General features: G+C 36.0%; 1 protein-coding gene across 2 annotated transcripts in view; it reads left to right on the plus strand.

Moving 5' to 3' along the window:
• Positions 1 to 20,410, plus strand: part of eya2 (EYA transcriptional coactivator and phosphatase 2) — a 30,580-nt gene extending 10,170 nt beyond the window's left edge. For both annotated transcript variants that reach the window (XM_044122529.1, XM_044122530.1), the window contains exons 3-15: positions 417 to 529; positions 2,515 to 2,631; positions 8,668 to 8,744; positions 8,911 to 9,094; positions 10,286 to 10,419; positions 10,522 to 10,605; positions 14,358 to 14,447; positions 16,318 to 16,376; positions 17,190 to 17,350; positions 17,814 to 17,928; positions 18,049 to 18,170; positions 18,780 to 18,880; positions 19,180 to 20,410. In XM_044122529.1, coding sequence (XP_043978464.1) covers positions 427 to 529; positions 2,515 to 2,631; positions 8,668 to 8,744; positions 8,911 to 9,094; positions 10,286 to 10,419; positions 10,522 to 10,605; positions 14,358 to 14,447; positions 16,318 to 16,376; positions 17,190 to 17,350; positions 17,814 to 17,928; positions 18,049 to 18,170; positions 18,780 to 18,880; positions 19,180 to 19,260 — 1,428 coding nt within the window. In that variant the 5' untranslated portion in view covers positions 417 to 426 and the 3' untranslated portion in view covers positions 19,261 to 20,410. The remainder of the gene's footprint in view (positions 1 to 416; positions 530 to 2,514; positions 2,632 to 8,667; positions 8,745 to 8,910; positions 9,095 to 10,285; positions 10,420 to 10,521; positions 10,606 to 14,357; positions 14,448 to 16,317; positions 16,377 to 17,189; positions 17,351 to 17,813; positions 17,929 to 18,048; positions 18,171 to 18,779; positions 18,881 to 19,179) is intronic.
• Positions 20,411 to 20,428: the final 18 nt, after the last annotated feature.

Here is a 20,428-nt window from a genome sequence, read left to right on the forward strand (position 1 = left end):
AAGAATCATCTATTTATTTTTTCATACTTTTCTTTTTTTTTTATTAAAAGTTTTGAGGTTTTTTCAACTGACCATTTTACTTGATTTATAGCTCTTCTCATTGACGGCTTCAAATTCAGAGCTTTGGTACCTATGTACCACTAAATTTAAATAGATTTATGATGCAGTGCATCATGTCTTCTCACATTTATGGAGAAGATTAAAATTAAAAAATATTTTAAAAAAATAATTTTGATTGTGAGACAAGTCCAACACTATTTTTGCTTTTTAGAAGCTCTTTAAAGTTAGAGATAAGCAATGGCTCAGATTTTTGTCGGTTGTTCTCTTACTGAAAACAGTTCTTCACTCCACAATTACATTTCCCAAGAACAAATGTTTTGCTATAACAACCTTATTGTATGCCTTCTGTCTTGTAGGATCAAAGCCATGGCTGCATACGGACAGACTCAATACAGCCCTGCCCTTCAACCCGCAGTACCATACGCAGCTTATACACACCACACACAAGGTTACAGCATGCCCTCTTACAGTGAGTACAAACAAACTCAGTATTATGTTTGAAAAATGTGTTATTACTGTAAAACGTTATCTCTGCTATGCCAGCTGTAAGGGTAATAAAAGACTGAATGATAGGTCAATTCAGTATCTTCTGGAAATGTCCACTATTGTTTCATCAGTCCTCAGAATATTTTCCCCCAAAATGTGTTGCTTTTATTTTGGAGAACTTTGAACAGAAATTTCTGTTGTTTTTGCTCAATAGTGGTTTCCACCTTTATTCTAACTGCAGCATCATAAATGCTGACCTCAACTGTGGTCTTTAGTTCTTTAAATGTTAATTTGACATAATTGATCACCTCCTGGATGAGTCATGGTTGTACTTTTAAGAGTAATTTTGGTAAGTCACTCACTCCTAGGTGGGATGGTTTTTTTGTTTGTTTGTTTTTTTGTGTGGATAATGTTTCACTCTGGTTCACTAGAGTCCCAAATGCTTTGAAATAGCATTTTAACTCTTTCTAAATTAAGATATGTATTTTCAGTTTTTATCTGTTTTTCTATTTCGGTAGAAATGAGGCATAGTGTGTTTTGTTTTGAAATATTTTAGGATATTTCATGTTGTCAGGAAAGTTCTATTTAAGTAATGTTTTAATTCTGCATCTCTGGAGGTAATCAGTACGGAGCCCTCCAGGGGGAATGGGCATTTTTATTTTCTTTTGTGTTACCTCGCAAAATGTTTGCATTCCTCGCAATACTTTTGCGTTCCCTCGCAATACTGTACTGATCAGTATAATTGAATACTGTAAGCCTTTCTTACGGTGGCCGAATGTTAATATCTCGTTGTGAAATATCTGAAGTTTTATATCTTTTTCTTTAGATAGAAAGGTACCAAAAACCTATGATATAAATAGAAACTTTCCGTATGTAGGAAAGAAATAAAAATACATCCTAACTTGGACTATTTCTGAGTTCTTATCACGGGGTAATAAGTCATCCGACAGTTTTGATTGTGTCGCTGTTGTACTGGTTGTCTGAATGGTTTAAAGGGCTGTTTTCATGTTCAGTTCCATCTCAACCTTAACAGACATAAACAGGCAGTGAATAAATCGACTTTCGAACACGTTTTTTTTAATTATCGATTTATTCCATTTTGATTATCATGCTCCAAACTGTGCAAGGACTGACCACCCCGCCCATGTCCCCTGGAGGGCTCTGTAAATCAGGCCTTGGCGAAGTTGAACTCAGCTGTATAAAATGTATGATCCTTTATGATGTTCCGGTGGCATCTTGTTGGCATTCTGACATTTCAGATTTTCTGGGACATGTTAGTTGTTGTATTATGCTTTCATCAGCCGATAGGATTACATGTTGTTAATTTGTAAAGCAGCAAATTACAAAATATGCAATCTTAATGGACTTTGCAAAGCAGATTTTTCAGATTTGCTTTACTGTAACGATATGTAGTTTTTTGCACCATTTTTTCCATCCTCACTAAGCATATGATGACAATGAGGAGAAATATCTCCATCTTATCTTAAAGAATCCTCTGGCAGAAGCAGGCTGAGAATAGGTGGCCAATTATTGCCATTTCTGGTATTTTTGCAAATTTGGTTGCATTTGGTTGCAAGATATAGCCTAAGTTTGGACACCGGTGTTCAAGACTAAATGTTTTGATTAATCCCACAGAGGGTCACAGTTCAGCTTGTGCCTTGTAGTGCTAAACAGTAAAGCAATGTTTATTGCTTTGTGGAAATGTTGTCTAATTCAAGAAACAATCACATATTTTTTTATTGACTTACAAAAGCAAGAACCATGGCTAATTTGTTGTCTAGATTTTTCACATCCAGATAACTAGTCATAGTTTGAGCTTCCAAAAACAAATGGTGGAATTATTTGGTCATAGTTAAACGGTGGCTATTGGTAGCAGAGATCAATAGATTAAACTCTCATTTTACAATAGTGGATGCCCATATGTTTTATGTTGAATATATCATAAATGTTGTGTTGTTTTTATTTTAGACATAAAAACAGAGGAAGGTTTGAGTCACTCTCCTGGACAAACAGGACTCCTGGGCTACTCAAACTTCAGCGGCACCCCTCCGAGTCAAAGCCTCTACAGCTACTCACACACACATGGTCAGTTTAAAACAATACGTTCACTGCATGCAAAGGCCCTCTGATGCACTTGTAGGCAAAGCCTTTCTAACTCATATTTAATTTAACTACAGGAGCATCTATAGCTGCTGTAGTCCTCCTTCTATCTCCTCTCCTCTCTTCTTTTTTCTTCCCCACCACACCTGTTCTCTATTAGCTGCGGTCTGGGCTCCTGGCGTCAAAAGTCTATTCACCCCTCCTCTTTTCTAGGGGTCAGGCCCCTTTTCTCCACTCAGACCAACAACACAGCATGCAATCGTTTGTTTCTGGTTTTCTGAAGGGAGAAGGACCGAATATTATGTGCACACAGAAGCAAAGAAACAAAGCAGACAGATGGGGGAAAAACACAATATTTATGGCCATATCAAAAGCTGGGCAGAAGTGCTTTCTGATAACGGTACTTAGATAAAGATGTTTCAGCCCTGGGAGGGTGTGCAGCTCCCTGCATGTCAGTGTGCGTCTGTGATTGAGTGCAAGCGACTGTGCTGTACACATTCCTCAGTCGCCCGGCGCCCAAAGCATGACTTGCTCAGTGCGACTTTATGGCTTTGAAACCAGCATGAAATTGACCTTGTGTGTGACAGGGGAGAGGTTAAGGGGCATTTTATGGAGGGGTGAGCTGGTCTAGTGCTACAGATGCTGCACAAGCTGTACCCATTGCATGGAAGAGACAAAGGCAAGAACAAATATTAAAGTACCATAAACAGATTATTTTTTGACGTTATTCTGCATCCCCCATAATGTTTAAATCCGTCACTGTAAATTCCAGATCTCCAGTCATGGATGTTTTAGGCTTTGTGCAATGAGGATGATCGTTTAGAAGTTATTTGGTGATGCATCAAAATAGTCAGAGGAAAAATGGAGTCTTGCACAGTTTTACACAAAAACAGACAAAAGTGGCTTATTGTATGATGCAAACAAAACTGTTTATTCCAAAACAAACCCTCAAAGGTTATAAGCCCTCTTTGATCTAGTTGGGAAATTCTTTTGTTTGGATCCTGAGGTGCATTCTGAAGGACTTTTGAGAGGAGACATGAACAAATCAGGGTTGGGGTAATGTGAAAACTATGTCATGTTAGACGTCTAATGAAACTTTATTAACATTTCTTTAGAGTACTGAAAAGAAATGTCAGTAATCCATTGCTGTAGCCAAAATATTACTTCTTAACCAGGGTTGCCCTTAGTACCAAAGTTTCAAACAAGTTAACATTATTTAAGTTGCATCAAATTATGGATTATTTCAAATATTGTCAAAGCATTTTTGAAAATTTAAAATGAGATTATTTATTTAAGAGAAAATGTGATAGGCTATGTGTTTAAAGCTATTCAGATAAAACTCATTTCAAACATAGGTGCCATGAAAACATTCATACTGTGAATATTGCAGATCATCACCAGTGGTAACACCAGGTGGTTTCTGGTGACCCTCCAGTCAGTGGATTAAAAGCAAGGCCAAAAATTAATTCAGTTTTGTATTGCCTAATAACATTTATCAAGGAAATCACTTCACAGGTCAGTAAAAAGCTTTAATTAAAAGTGTATATAAGAAAGTGGAGAGTAGGTTAGTTATTCTAGCTTAACTTTTATCAACATGTACTTTTGCTGTGCAGTTCGGAGTATTTCGATTCAATTAACACAAAATAAGGTGAACTACACACATTTTCTGCCAGTTAATCGGGAGTGTGTTTAAGTTAGCTAATCAACCACCGCTAGTGTTCAGGCGATCACTTTAATGTTTTTACGTACTTTTTTGTGTCGGAAATGTGGTTTTTTTAGTGTTAATTCCTGATGCACACGAACATAATCATTGCTCTGCGCTCCTGTAGCTGTTGTTATTGGTTGCCATGGCAACGTATCTACGCGGAACGTTAGGCTGACAGACTGGGAAAAATAATACAATCACCCATTTTTCTACATTTTTCTCTGGTCTAATTGCATGATTGAACGTGGTGATATTCTGATCAATCATCAAATAGGATGAAATATTTTATAAAGCTTATAGGAGCTAAAGTTTGTTCAATTTTAAACCATGACTCCTACAGCGACAATTAAGTAAAATTAAATTATTGGTCAATATAAAAGAGAAATATGCTCTGTTCTCTCTTGTATCTTTACAGAACGGACTGAAACCAAACTATTTATAGATTTATTAGCAGATAGAATATATATTTTTACATATCCAAACATCAGCATCTCAGCTTTAAGCCACATTTTATAGAATCCAGTAACATTGGTGAATCACTCTACTCACCAGTTGCCCTAACCAGACCCAAAAAAGGTTATTGCTTCTTTAATATTTGCTATACTAAAGCAAATATACTCAGCAAATACAGACTCATTCCATAAATTAGAATATGACTGAAAAGTTCCTTAATTCTATCAACAAGTGAAAGACATTATATAGATTAATTAGATGTTTTAACATATTTATATTTCGTAGTATGTTTAATACCTGCTCAAAGGTTGTTCTCTAAAGGTACAAGCCTGAACAGGACGTATATATTAATTTATTGAATACAACTGACTGGCATTCATATGTAAGTTTTGGCTTCATTCTTAGCACTAAAAAAGAAAAGGTCATCTAGTAATTGTAGGTACATCAACACCCCTTGTTGCCTCTCCCCTTCCCCCATCCCTCCTCGTCCCTACCAACTTGCAACACAAGGTTACACCCTTGTCCAAATAAATAATCTTCTTCTCACACTTTTAACAATAAATTGATGTTACTTGGTGAGATATCCAACTCATGTGACAGTGAAAATGTAAATATTTCTAAAGATCCAAGTCAGTAAGTATCATATTGGTTTTTAATTACTTGCAATACTGCTTTTTCTTCATTTTTTTGTTCGTCTTTTTCTCTGAGCTTTAATATAACTCCCACTACCATCAGTGAGTGATTATCTTCCTTGTTTGTATTCTTTACTCTTTAGGGACATTAAGCTGTGTGTTAAATGTGATCTTTTAAAGAGTTAAGTTTAATAAAATTGTTTGCCATTAAATATGAATGACATGCGTAATTATTCTCCTGACATGATCTAACTCCTAAACTGCTATTTTTTATTCCTTTGAAGGTAATCCATGATTTTTGTATTATTGGACTTTCTCTTTTAAGAAATATTCAGATGTGAGACATTACAGAAGAATGTAAATGTTTGTGTAAACAGGCTTTTGAAGGAGCCCTTTGACAAACTGCACAGCTTTGTTAGAGCACTGCAGTTAGACCAACAAAGAAAGCTTTAACAGTGTAATTGAACATTGAGGGACAATGTTCCTAAACAAAATAAATGTGTTTGAAAATTCTTATGTATGAATCATTTGCTGTGAACTTCAAAGGGTAATAGATTTCCACAACATTCAAATAGTTGATGTATTTAGAATGTTTTCATCATCCATTATACTGCACACAAATACACAACTAAACAAAAAGGCATACACACACACACACACACACACACAAAATCGTTCCAAAAACTTATTGTATATAGTGTACACAACTAAACCAAATGCAGGCTTTTCTGTGTTTCCTTGAGAGACCGCCTCTCTTTTCTTATTGTCAGTTTAAGGGGCTGTTGTGTTGTCTGGGAAGATTTCTGCCCCTCAGTCATAATGTCTCTTTTTTCATCTTTTTGGCTTGGAAAATATATGACAGTCAAAAGAAAGCTGTAATGAATCATGACCTAAAAGGCTTTTATGTTATGATAACCTTGAGTAAAAGTACCACAGTTTAACAATATACTCTACTCATACAAAAACTTTAATCTATAGAAATTAAACTTGATATAATAATTTTTATTTAAAACAGAAAAGCAACTAATTCCTGCTGGTTCTAAAAGAATATAAATGTTACAGTGTCTGAGCCAGTTCATACGTGCCGTGTGTACCCTAGCAGCATGCTGGGTGTGAAGGGTCTTTTAAATTGCTTTTTGACCACTTGAGCAGGCAGGCTAAGTAAATATCTTCAGTTATGGTCAAAGGTGATCTGAAGATCCACTGTGCTGTGTTTACTATACTCTAAAGTTTAGATAAGGCCTAAAGCATACAACCTGACCGAGTCCAAGCCTGTAGACATAGTGTCCGATCTCAATCTGTCCCCATTAATTAACTTTAATTACAGACCCCAGCTCACAAGTAAACCCAACATATCATTTTGGCATCCTGGCTATTACTTTTATTGGGATTTTGCGTAAAAATGGCGATGTAAGAAGTTAAAAACAAGCAAAATTTCCAACTGCCAAAATACATTAACACATTTTCTCTCAGGTCACATTAACATTAGCACAAACATTAGCATTTCACTGCTTCCCACTAGTTGCAGAGCAAGGTAGTGCAACAGGATTAGCCTTCTCCCTAAAAAGCTTTTAGCTGTTTTTCTTATTTATTGGCCATGTTGAGTATACTGGATGGAGGAAGCCAATGTAAGACAATATGCTAGTGATACCCCACATGCCTCTGATAGCATTTAGGCTCACATTAGCATTTTGGCTAACTTTAGCTTATACACTAATTTTAACATACTGAATGGCATAAGTCCATGGTAGTCAACATGCTCTTGATTGACTAACTATACTTTAGCTAAACTTATCATTGATGCTAATTTTTAGCATGTGTCAAAGCATGCTAAAAATGGAAGCGTGTGTGAAAACAAACCATAAGACCACTCTTCAACTGTTCGAAATCGGCTGTCCATGCTGGGCTCTTTAAGCTTATCATGTGAACTATTTCTCAGTCTAACACTGAGAAATAGTGTTAGACTGACACTAACACTAGTGTTAGTGTCAGCTTCTCCGTTTATGGAGAAGCATAAACGGCATAATGCCGTTTATGCTTCTCCATAAACGGCATTATGGAGAAGCATTGTTGTGATGACGTACTGAGGATTGTGGCAGAAAGGGTCGGAACTTCTGAAAGAGACAGAGGTTAATTTCAAGGCATAAGATATAGCTACAATGCAAATTCAAATTTCTTTTCAGTTATTTTTGACGTATACAGGATTTTCATTACAACTGAAGGTAACATTGCTACTAGATTAATATTGCCCCTTTGAGAACTTTTTCAAACATCTGGATGAGTTTCACATTCCTGGTGTTTTTTGAAATGCCTCAGTCTGGACTGATGCAATTTACATTGCATAACTTAACTAAATGTTTTTGGAAGCTATGTGTTCAGTTTATTTCCAACTTTTTGTTTTCAGACCAAATACCTGCATGACTAAATTTCAAGATTATCATATCTGGAAATGTGGTGATGCTTGTATGTATTACTATTAAGACAATATTCAGTATTGTAGTTTCTAGTCATTGAACTTGAAACTCAGTGAGAAATTGCACTCATACAAAGGTACTTTTTGAATAAATACTATACTGTCAACCTTTTGAACTTTTGATCAAATTTGAATCTTCGGGGAAGTTTGTTTGCATCATATGACAACACTGCTCTTTTCTACCTGTTTTGTGTTCAATAGCCCATGTGTTTCAAAATGGCCCATTTCCAGTATTTATTCAAATTAGTTTCAATTCAAGTTTGGAACAGTCAGCCACATGCTAAGCAGACTGGGTTAAAAAAATAAAAGTGAGGATTTTGTACAGGGTATTGGCTGGAGATAAGAAAAATTAATAACCTGACAACAGTATACATAGACTCAACAGGATGTTGGAGGTGAGGGGAGATTGCTTGGAGGAAGGCATTCCTGTCTTAGCTTGATCTTCTTTCAAAATTCCCAGAGCAATAAGAAGCGCAGGAGCTGCAGACTTTCCCACCTGTATTGCCATGTCAGTCATAAATCCCAGACTAAGCTCCTGCAGCTCTGAGCTGTCACAAAAGAAAGAACAAGAGCCACTTCCTCCTGCACACAGCTATACAGATCAGATGCTGGACAGTTACAGCACAGCCTTATTCTTCTACATAACATGGAAAACAATTAAACACTACCAGTGCATCATTCATACTTTCACATTTATAATTGTGTCATTAATGGAAGCTTTCACTTTTTTCATTTTATATAATTTATTTTCTTCTTAGGTGCTGGTATTTCATCTGGAATTTTTCAAGGTACTCATGCAATCTCAAGTTCAACCCCATTCAACCCAACCCAACAAGTGAGTAATTTACCTTAAGAAGGTTTATATTCAAAGAAGTTCCTTTGTTGTTGAAGAAATAACAGACTTAGTAATAATTATTGACCTACTAATTGTTAACATTTACTCTTTTTTTTTTTTTTTTTTACTTGATGCAACCGATTAAAATTCTTGTTTCCACTGTCAGGAATTTTCTGCATATTCCAGCTACAGTCAGAGCCAGTACTCTCCCTATTATAATTCACATCACTACAACAGTCCCTACATAACCAGCAGCAACATCAGTCCTGCAGCAATCACAGCTCCTTTATCCTATCAACACCCAGAGCACCCGGTTATGATGCCCAATCACAGCCCAGAGTCACACACAGGTAAAGAGTCATTTTCTTCTCAAGATATAAGTCTTTGGTTCTTTTTGCTTTCTTGATTCATTCTTCTGTGAGCTAATTCTTCAGACCAAAAAAAAAAAACATTGATATTACACTTGTCAATGGTAAGATCTACTAATTGCTTTAGAAAAATAAAGACAAGCCAACTTGAAAACATAAAGGCACATCAAAAACAACCTTAATCTAGCCAAAAAGCATAGTTACTTAACATGAAACTCTGCAGTAAAGAATGATTGACTTTAAAAATTAATCATCTAATTAAACCAAAATCAGTCAAAACAAGAAAAAACGTGTTAATATCAAGCAGGGTCAGAACTAATTCAAATGTTTCAGAGGCCTTGCTGAACAGTTCAGCACCGATGTGTTGTTTGATTGCAGGTTGGTACTGTGCAGGAGTGTATGAATGTTCTTTTTATGCACCTGTGTTTAATGTTGCTTATTCATTTAAATAGACATGACAGTTTAATTGTTGTATTTAACTGAGCAATAAATGTGTATATCAGCAGCACAGAAATGGTTAGAAGCACAACATGTACTTATTTTTTTTGTGCAAGTTGTAAATTCCTTTGAAAAGACAAAAAAGTCAAATCAAAATCAAATTGAGTTTTATTTGTATAGGACCTTTCAGCAACAAGGAATTTTAAAGTGCTTTACATCATAAAAACACAGCAATACAAGGACTTCATTTCGTAAGTCCTTGTCATATGGAATTAAGTGTGAGTATAACTGCAGAATATCCTGATTTTGCTTATGAAAAAGTCAGTAATTCATGTTAGTTTTGGGGAATCTTTTTCTCTGGCACTGTTGTAAAAGTATGTATGTCAATTGTTGTTCACGGAATAAGGAGGATTAATTTCTATGTATATTATGTGGTGTTTCTCTAACATAATATACCAATAAAATTCATTGTAGTTTGTGGTTATACCATGACAGAAAATGCTCACATAACATTTTCTGAATAAATCACCATGTCAACATAGTCTTTAAAAAATTGCTGCAAAAATTTAGACGTGATGTCTGTCGGAGAGCTTTCTAAAAACTAACAGAGTTGTAATTGTAATACTTAAAAACAAATACTATTTATGTGGCTATTAATTAGATTCTAACCGTTAGAAAAAATATGGAATAAGTGTAAAAAGTCTTATAGATTTTAAGGTTATTTTAATTTCGCAGATTACAATCCACCACCCAGTCCGCCAACACCTGGTAAAGAAGAGGGAATCCCAGTACGGAGGGGATCCGACAGCAAGTTGAGAGGAAGAAAAAGAGTAATTGAACCCGCTCCCCCTCTTGACTCTGATATAGAGGTAAACACCCTCTTACACAGCAAAACTATTGGCATTTCTCAAAAACAATATTTATCTTTCACAATCTGTCAGGCAGCTAACATATCTGTTATTTCACTGCAGCGTGTGTTTATCTGGGATCTGGATGAAACCATCATCATTTTCCATTCTCTCCTCACTGGAACTTTCTCCTCACGGTTTGGCAAGGTAGGACTACCGTTCACTTTGTCATTTAGCATAAGAGTCGTGCTCTGTGATAAATCCCAGCCCCACAGTAGGCGATTGCAGCAAGCAGACATTTTGTTTGCTTAGACTCTTCACGGTAAACACAGAGTTCTACTTTGCGAAACACTCCCTTTGTCTCTTTCTTTGTCCTGCTTATTTGAACAACGGTTGAAGTCCGTAACCTTTAGGTCTCATCTCTGAACATTTTCACACGCTGGCCATGTTATGCCTTCTGCCCTCTTGTTTCTTTTCATAATGCAGCAGGGTTGTTTGGCTACGCTGACAGCCCGCGGCGTGATTGACAGCCAGCAGGACCTTTACATAAGAGACCGGCAGCTGACAAGGGGCGGACAGTGGTGCATTTCTTGTTTTTGGCAAAGGCGCCGTGTTTTGAATTCTCACGGTCCCCCTGCGGGTTGACACAAGGCTGATAGGAGCTTGAGAGCAGCATTGCAGATCATTTAAACTCCCTGGCAGGCCTTGTGTCCTGATGTTTCTTTTTCTTTTCTGCTCTGCCCCGGCAAGGGTCTGGAGAGACAGAGTGAGGAAGAAGCAAAGTGCTAGTGGGCCTTGCGGATGTGTTGAAATGTGACTCATGTGCCAAAAATTCCTCCTACCACACAAACACCCCACTGCTGGATCCAGGGGAGCTCGGTTGGACAGATTCTGACATCAAAACTCAGACATGCAGCGGAGGAATTAAATGAGTGACAGCAGAGAAAACAGCCCAGTTCTCAGAGGCTTCTTTAAAACCTTGTAAAACGATAATTAAGACCAAATTCATTCTAATCTTACAGCAATCTCATGTTTAATTCATTTTGCTCAGTTTATACAGTTTCTGCTTATTCATAACTTCACTGACTGAATAAGTGTGAATAGATTTTGAGAACAAATGGTTGTTTTCATAAAACTGGGACCTGTTCTTGGAAATACGTGGGAGGCAGGCTGAAAGATGCCTGTTTTCAGCTGTTTTTGTTGAGCCAAATGTTACTGGAGAACCTTTAATATCATCTCATCTATTATCTCATTCATCATACAACACTCCATTCTATCCTACACTATGTGAATTCAAGTCTCCCAGCTGTCTTTCATATTGGCAAACTACTTGCATAAGAGTTAAGGTGAGAAGTGAGGGGATTTTTGTATCTTTTTTTTGTTTTAGGAGTATTATTTTTATTTATTTTAATTTTTTTCTTATTTTGTTTGTTTTATCCTTTTACTATGTTCTTTTTTTGGTGTCTGGAGTAAAGATATGATGATGATGATGATGATGAGAAATGAAAAAAACAATTCTGACTTCGGGTAGCAGACCTTGTTTGAAGAGTTAGACGATTATAAATTAGGATTTTGTCTCATCCAAACATAAAAACACCTTTGTTAAACATTTGACCTCTTCCTCTTCTAAAACTTCCGCTATCTCAATATTGATCCTGTTGAACTTTTTTTCACCCTGTCTTTCTATATTACACTAATTTCTGAGGGGGACGTGTTCTAATTGCCCTATTTGTGTCATCTTTTACCCTACTTGTGGCGTGTAATTGTAAACCAGAAAAAAGCCCCGGCTTGTCATTCTAAATACTTTAATGAGATGCTTACCTTTGGCTGACACTTCTCCCTTCTGGCTTGTCCCGCTGCCAGGGCTGCCAGTAAAACAATGTGGCACACATAACTTAACACACCTGCTTTTGCAGTGTAGAATTACAGCACATCCATGCTGACAGATTCTGGATTATGATTTATATGTTTCTGTGGATAGGGGATTAATTGTTTGCTTATTAATCTAATAACTGAAGTTGGCATTGTGTCACAGTAGGCTTTTTATTTTTATCAGTATGGAAAGCAAACAAAATGAGGGCAGATGTTCAAACATTTTTGAAGCTGTTTTATTATATAATAAAGTAAACTGATGTGACCTTAACTACCCTATGTTATTAAATCCACTTTTTTATTGTTTTTACAGTCTTTGATGTAAGGGGATAAAAGTGGCAAATCTGTCTACTTTCTTGGCAAATGTGAATTTGCACATCTTGTTTCATCTTCAGTTTCTGATTCCGAATGCATTTGGTCACCTCTAAATTCCTCCTTCAATTTTACAAGGCCTACCTGTCTACTATGGTGTGAAACAGCCCTACACTGTGGCAATCAACCCAGCAAACGTCACTGTTGATATGGCAGTTTTGAGGTGCAGTAAATTTCCTCCTCCAAAGTGGCTTTCCCAAATGTTCCACAGCAAACTTTAATCAAGCTTCAACATGCTTTTTTTTTGGCAACGGAGTCTTGTGCAGTTAACAGGCGTAAAAGTCACGGTAGTCAACTGAATTACTTATTGTTTTATCTGAAAAGTTCGACCTGTTTTTCTAGGTCTTAGTCTCACTAAAAGTCCTTGGCTCTTGAACAACTGTTCTCATTATAGTTTTGATGTCTGTAAGTAAGTCATCTTGTGAGGAGCACCTGTTCGTAGCTGGTTTATGGTAAATGGAAGTTTTTAAAATATTTGGCTTGTTGCCATATAGTAACCACTAGACCTTTTAAAACTTTAGAAATATATCTAAAATATGTTGAGTGATAGCCTGGTAAGAATCTTTATGGTCTAACAACTGGTGCTTAATTAGTTTATGTTAAATGGCTCTGATAGGGGCCGGGATTGTCGTCTCAGTACGGAGAAATTCCAGCAATTTCCTTGTCTTTCCATGCCTATCTTTACTTTTTGTTTGTAGTGTTCAGCACTCAAAACAAACGAAAATCCACTTTGTGATGCATTTCTTAATTTATGGACTTATTGTATATGTGTATGACATGGATTGTTGCAGACAGTTCTAAAACCTCATTAGAAATATATTACATTGATAAAACAAGACATATCTCATGGTTATTTTTACCTCACTGAAAATTTACATTTAGCCTTTTTCATTACAGTAGAGTTGTACCTACTGTACAACTGCATGAATGTGGGCAAGACTAGAAAAATCCCTGTTTATGCTTGTAAAAAATGTTCTATTTTCAGTTACATAGATTTTCATAGAAAAGACAGAACTGATACCTTTTTCTTGTTTTGTAACTTTAAATCTGATGTTTACTTAGTAGATTAAAACTCTTTAATGGACAGGGAAAGCATTCCAGCAGACACGAGAGAAAAAAAAACTTATCTGGAAAAAACTCAGGCAGAAAATCATCAGTAATGAAAAAGTTTGGCAGGCGATATGACTGACAGTAAAATATTCACACTTCTCTCCCCCTGAAACCTGTTTGTCAGTGTAGTTGATGAGCAGGAAGTTAATAGAAACAGACAGGCAGCTGCACTGAGATGATGGCGGGAGTGAAGCTGTTTGCTAATTCAGTTTAACCGAACATTTATTTACATATCTTAGACAAACAATCTCACAGTCAAGTTATGACTTTTTTCACCTTATTTACATAATTTAAAAGTTTGTAAACTGCTTATTTGAAATCCTTATTTTGTTACTACATGTGTAAAGAAGGTCAAAGCATGTTTGTAGTTTCCAAACCCCTATTTTTTAATTTTTTTTACTAAACTTATCACAAGACATAAATACATAAATAAAGCCTGCCATGAAACATTTCTTTTAGGTAACATATGGAATGTATTGTGACACAAAAAGTATCATTCTGGTTTAAGGAAGAGATTTCTGTCTTCCCAATGAGATTATGCTAGGATTTATAGAAGGATTATGTATCAGGAGTATTAATTTTCCCCCTTTTTTTCTGTTGAACAGGATTCATCAAAGGCAGTGTCTCTGGGTTTGTGGATGGAAGAAATGATCTTCAATCTAGCTGACTCAAGACTCTTTTTCAATGACCTGGAGGTGAGTTCTAAAAGTTAAGCAAATCAAAAACAGATGAAGAACAAGCCAAAACTGAGAAAGTTGCAGATTTTTTTTCCTCATCCAAAGTATGATGTATTTTTATAGATTTAAAAGAAAACCCTTCTGCACATCTTTTTTGTTTTTTATTTCTTTTTCACAATATTTTTTCCAAAACAATTTACACCTCTGGATTTACAATAGAACCAGAATATAATTTGGACATATTTGCTCAACTGACTGTCCCACAAATAGACCTATTAAACCTATTTAAAGTGCAACTAATTTAACATAGGCAACTAGCAATGACTTCTAAAAGCAATGACTCAAACAAAATAAAAAAATAAAAAGATGTTTTAGGACATGCTAAAGACTCAACACTACATGTGTTTTTCATCACATTCCTCTCCCTTGTTCTGACAAAAGAGAAAAGATTGAAGAGGGACTCAGACAAAGGGAACAAGAACACTTTGCGTCATAATTACAGGTGTGTGTCTGGGCATCCAAGAGGAAAATTAGTCAACCGAGGAGAAGCAATGTAGAAGAGCGAAAGGAGCCAGCAAAGCCATTTCCAAACCCAGATTTCATTCCTTCTTTTGTAGTTGGGGGCGAGTAAATCTCCTGAGCAGTACTTTGAAGCTGGCTAACAGCTCCTGCTGTCAAGTGGGGCAATTATCCAATCATATACTTACTTGTGTCAACAGTGCCGCAGGTGTCACATGTGTATAGTTCATGTGTTTGATAAAGAATGACATTAAAGATCAGAATTTCTGGTATGAATTAGAAATTGGTAAAATATCTTCCCAAACATATTCAGAATCCTTAAATATTTTATCATGCACTTTAATGTGTTCTATTTAACATTTATTTAATAGACTAGCTCAGAGTAGCTCATAGTTTTTCACAAATACAATTTTGAAAAGTGCAACATTATTCAGGCTACATGATTTAATACTTAATTAAAGCCCTTTTGCTGCAGTTACAGATCAACAGGTTTACAAAAAGAGGTATGTATTTACTTGTGACTAGAAATTATAGAAGACAAACAAAAACAACTAAATATAATAATTATAGTAATCCTGAAAAACAAATACAAGTCTTAAGCTCAAGACAAAAAATAAAGTACTTTTTTTTTGTTATAAGGTTATCTACACTATGTACTAGCTTTACAATAGCAACTATAACTACTATTGTCCTTTTAATCAAGAACTAAGATTTTATTTTTTTCTCTAAGTCTTAGTTCAAATTCAAAACTGAAGTGGTGATTTACATTTAATGGTCACCAGTAACTTTTCTGATAAAGCCAACACCACCTGAGTGGGATATGGCGACTTGCCAGTGGGAACCAAGAACTGCAATAACGTAAGGAGGATGAGGTAGTGTCTCTGTCTGGGTGACTGAAATGTGATAGGAGAGCCTGTCTGTCCTGGGTCATTTCATAACAATTACAACCTATTCATGGATTCTGTATATTGTGTAGCTTTCAGAAAAATCAATGTATGCAGAGTTTCAAAATGTGAAAGATAGATGGTTTTGTGATCTTTAAGTTGGACTCTGGACAAAATCTTTTTTTTTTGTTTTTTGCAGACTTTTGCTCACATATGCCTTTGTTATATGACATTTGTTGTGCAGTGTTTGCTTTTTGCTGCTTTGCTTTCATGCCAATCTTAACTCAAAGGCAGTAAGAAAAGAAAGTAATGGACTGGTTTCAATACGTACACTGATTGGTTGTATTATGGGTTTTAATGTCTGTGTTTAAATGTTTGTGCCTGATACACCATCATTTTCCCACGATACTATCTGTGTAACTTTGAAATGTCACACACTCTGAAATGGATCTCATGACGTGTCTGCTCTCGTTCTTATTTCCCAGGAATGTGACCAGGTTCATATTGATGACGTGGCATCAGATGACAATGGACAGGACCTGAGGTAAAATTTCTTTTGTGTTCCTGAAGAGATTCGATGTGGGACACTTCCTGTTTCTTTGCGGCATGTGAACCAGACTTGCCCTCTAAATTTTAATACACCAGGAGAAAAAACAACAATCCACAAAGGAGATGAAGCGAGGAATAGGATGTGTGTAAATATGTGTATTCAAATTTTCAAGCTTGTCCGTGACTTATTTGTTGTACTTCCTTATTAGTATAATATGTCACATGATTATCCAACACTTTAATTTCTTATCAAAATATTTCTTTCTTTAAACAACATAATCATGTGTAAATACTTCAGGGCACTTCTGTAGGTAATTTGAAAAACAGACTAAGGAAAATAATTAAATGTATTTATATAGCGCCAGTTCACAACAAATGTTGACTTGAGGTACTTTACAAAAAAAGTTATTTTAGTTTAATCACATACAAAAACAATGATTTTTTTTTTTTAATTGATTAAACATGGCCATTTTTTTATTTTATCATTTTAATATTTAGTGCATATAATATTTTTTCTGACAAACGTTCATTGATTTTCTCATTTCAGTTTTAAAGGTAACCTCTTGACCCTGACAGATGTTTGGTTACTATGTAATACGTACTTCCTTAAAATTGACAAATGACTACTGTATTTTATCACCACAACTAACAAAACGTTAATAAATGGAAGTGTTTTAAAGGGACTCACCTTAACAAATTGATAAAAGTGGAACAAGTAAAAGTGTGTGAACTAAAATGTATTTTTGAATTGGGTTTTTATGTTTGTTTTTTTGATGATCTGACGGTTTACTTTATTGAAAACCTGCAGCACTTACAACTTTGGGTCGGATGGCTTCCAGAGCCCAGCAGGAGCAGGATCTTTGTGCCTGGGGTCAGGGGTCCACGGAGGGGTGGACTGGATGAGGAAACTGGCTTTCCGATACCGCAGAGTCAAGGAGATCTACAACACTTACAAAAATAATGTTGGAGGTCCGTCATGCTCTCATTTTGTTTGATACCTTTGTGAGCATATGTTTCTACCTGTTGTAGTAATTTAAATTACCTTCAAAATTACCTGGTGTTTGATTTTCCAACATGTTAGAAAAGATTAACACAATGTAATATATTAAGTAAGATTTGCAGTCCCACTATGAAAGAAAGATTACTAATAACAACATGAAATGTGTAATCAGATTTACTGTGGTCATTATAGTAGAGCTTAAAAGTATTTTCTGGAAACAGTGCAGAACAGAAAATACTTCATGTGACTTCAACTTCTTCAGAAGGTTTAGCATTGTCCTTTTTCTTCTAAAACATTTGCTGCTTGAGTCTGTTTCTAACATTTTACATTGACATTTCAACTTTAAGTGTCTGAATGGAAAATTACTCCAAATTTATATGCAGTATATATACGTGCAGATATGTTTCAAGCTGTACTGGACATGTTATTCAGGACTGCTGGGCATTCCCAAGCGAGAGGAATGGTTACAGCTGAGGAGAGAGATGGAAGTCCTCACTGACCTGTGGCTGACTCAAGCACTAAAAGCCCTGGCTCTAATCAACTCCAGGTTAGGCTTTCCTCCTCCACCAATGGGGGATGTTTTTGATTTTATAAATCTTACAATATGAAATGTAAAGAATCACTGCTAAATGTGACATTTTATGATATTGTCACCGTTCTTCCCCAGGCCTAACTGTGTGAATGTGTTGGTGACCACCACCCAGCTTATCCCTGCTCTGTCCAAGGTGTTACTCTACGGTCTTGGCTCAGCCTTCCCAATAGAGAACATTTACAGTGCAACAAAGACAGGTGAGGAACATTTTTGGGAGCAGAACAATGTCCTAAGGCAGTGATTCCCAACATAGGGGGGAGGCAGTATCCCTAAGTGGGGTCCTGGAAAGCTCTGGGAGTGCCTGCGCTTCGATGCCTAAAGGACTGTTATCATATTAAAATTTACAACACACTGAGATATCTGGTTATTATGGCTGAGAGCACAGAGCAAATAGTGAATCATAGTGAATGACAGATACTGTATTCTGAGTCAGACACTGCAGAAGAGAAAAGTTATAAAATTATGTCACACAAGCAACTTTTGGCATTAATTTGTAACATGATCTGAGAGGAAATTAGGCCTTGTTTTATTGAATTTGCACAGAACCTGCTTCTCAAAGGAAGCGTGGTTCTGAAGACGTAAAAAGTTATCCAGAAGCATATTTCTCCTAAGAGCCCATCCCCATGCCCACCACCCTCATGAAGGAGAACTCTCAGGAAAAGAGGAACCACTGCCCTAAGACAAGACAGATGTGTTGATGTAACACCGTCTATATTTTAAGTCTAAATTTGTTTCTTTTTTGTTTTGTTTTAGCCAAAGACTTAGTTTTGTTATTTGATACATATATGTATGTTTCCTCTTTACAGGAAAGGAGAGCTGCTTTGAGCGTGTATCTCAGAGGTTTGGTCGCAGAGCGGTCTACGTGGTAATAGGAGATGGAGCAGAAGAGGAGACCGTAGCCAAAAAGGTATACATAATCCAGTCTGTTGTTTTATGGCTGACTGCTGAAAAATGGTCCTCATAAAATCTGGTACACTATGAGAATCTCTATTTGCAAAGCTGTTATGACTGATTTTTATATGATGTTAGAATGTTATAAGGAATTGATATCAGTCAGACAGCATATTTCCAACTGGTCCTAAGGCCTATCTTATCTATATTATATATTCAACAACTACTCTGCATTTGCAGAAGTATTACTTACTACTAAGTGATACTTCTGTTGTAATTTTACATACTAATAATCTGTTTTGTTTATGTAAATAGAAGAACATGCCATTCTGGAGGGTGTCTTGTCGGGCAGATCTGGAGGCTTTGAGCCATGCACTGGAGATGGACTACCTCTAGAGGGCAGCAGCTATCAACATCTCTGCTCTTTAATTTCTGAGTGCATTTGTGAACCAGCCTGTTGGGACTAATGTGGAGTCAATATTGCTGAGCACCGCAGCAGAGACATTAACAGCAGGCATGTGGAAGAGTGAAGAGTTTGAAGCATAGTGCATAAAAGGACGTAAACATGAAGTCAAAAGGGCTTCAATCAAACTGTGTGGAAGAAAAAAAGGGACCAAAGTTTAACTAATCCCAGGGAACCATGGTTAGTACTGCAAGTATTAAACAAAATATGAAAAACAACTTTTTTTTTCTCTCTTTTTTTTTGACTTCATCTCAAGTTCTTGGAATTGTGTCCCAATTGTTGCACTGAATGCAAATTCTGACTTTCTGTTTAATGAACTCAATATTAGAATCAACATAGATGAAATGTTTAGATTCTTCAAGCTTGTACTGCTATGTGGAGAGATCATCCCTCTGAACATTACTATTTTTAGATCAAGAAAACTTTATGCAATGCACAACTGCTTACTTCCACCAAAATTGTTGTTAATTCGTGTCATGTCATGTTACATCATAGTTTTTCTTATATTTAGACATGGTCTGCAATTTGTCACCAGAATAATGGTTATTTATTATGGGTTTAAATTTGTAACACAGTAAGTTAGTATGACAGTTTGTATGTGTGTGTGTAAACAAAATCATTTATTGAGGCTAGAGCTATGTTCTTGTAAAAATGTCTTGTAAGATGTTGCCATGCAGATGCTGTATTTTAGACTGGTGGTTGAAAACTTACACTTGATTTTGGGTTGTAAATTGATTTCCTTTCTGCTTTATTTTCCCATTAACCTATTTGTTATGTAGATAAACTGTTATGGCTATGGTTGTGCATGTGCTGATTACAAAGCCTGCGAGCTTAGTCATGTTTTGTATATAATGCCTTATTGTCCATTTCTTCTGACAGTTTAAGTAGAAATGATAAAAAAAATAAATTAATTGCATTTTGGGGGATCATACAGTTGGAATTTAATCTTTTTTTCCACAAAACTGCTCTATCAAGGGATAAACAAACCAATAAATGACAGATATAGAAAAATAATCGATCATGATGTAAATTACATTTCTTCTTAAATTTATGCAAAGAAGAGATGCATTAATCACAACTTTGTTCTAGTTTTCATTTTTT

The sequence above is a fragment of the Gambusia affinis genome, linkage group LG07 (genome assembly GCF_019740435.1).
Source record: "Gambusia affinis linkage group LG07, SWU_Gaff_1.0, whole genome shotgun sequence".
Classification (NCBI taxonomy): Eukaryota; Metazoa; Chordata; class Actinopteri; order Cyprinodontiformes; family Poeciliidae; genus Gambusia; species Gambusia affinis.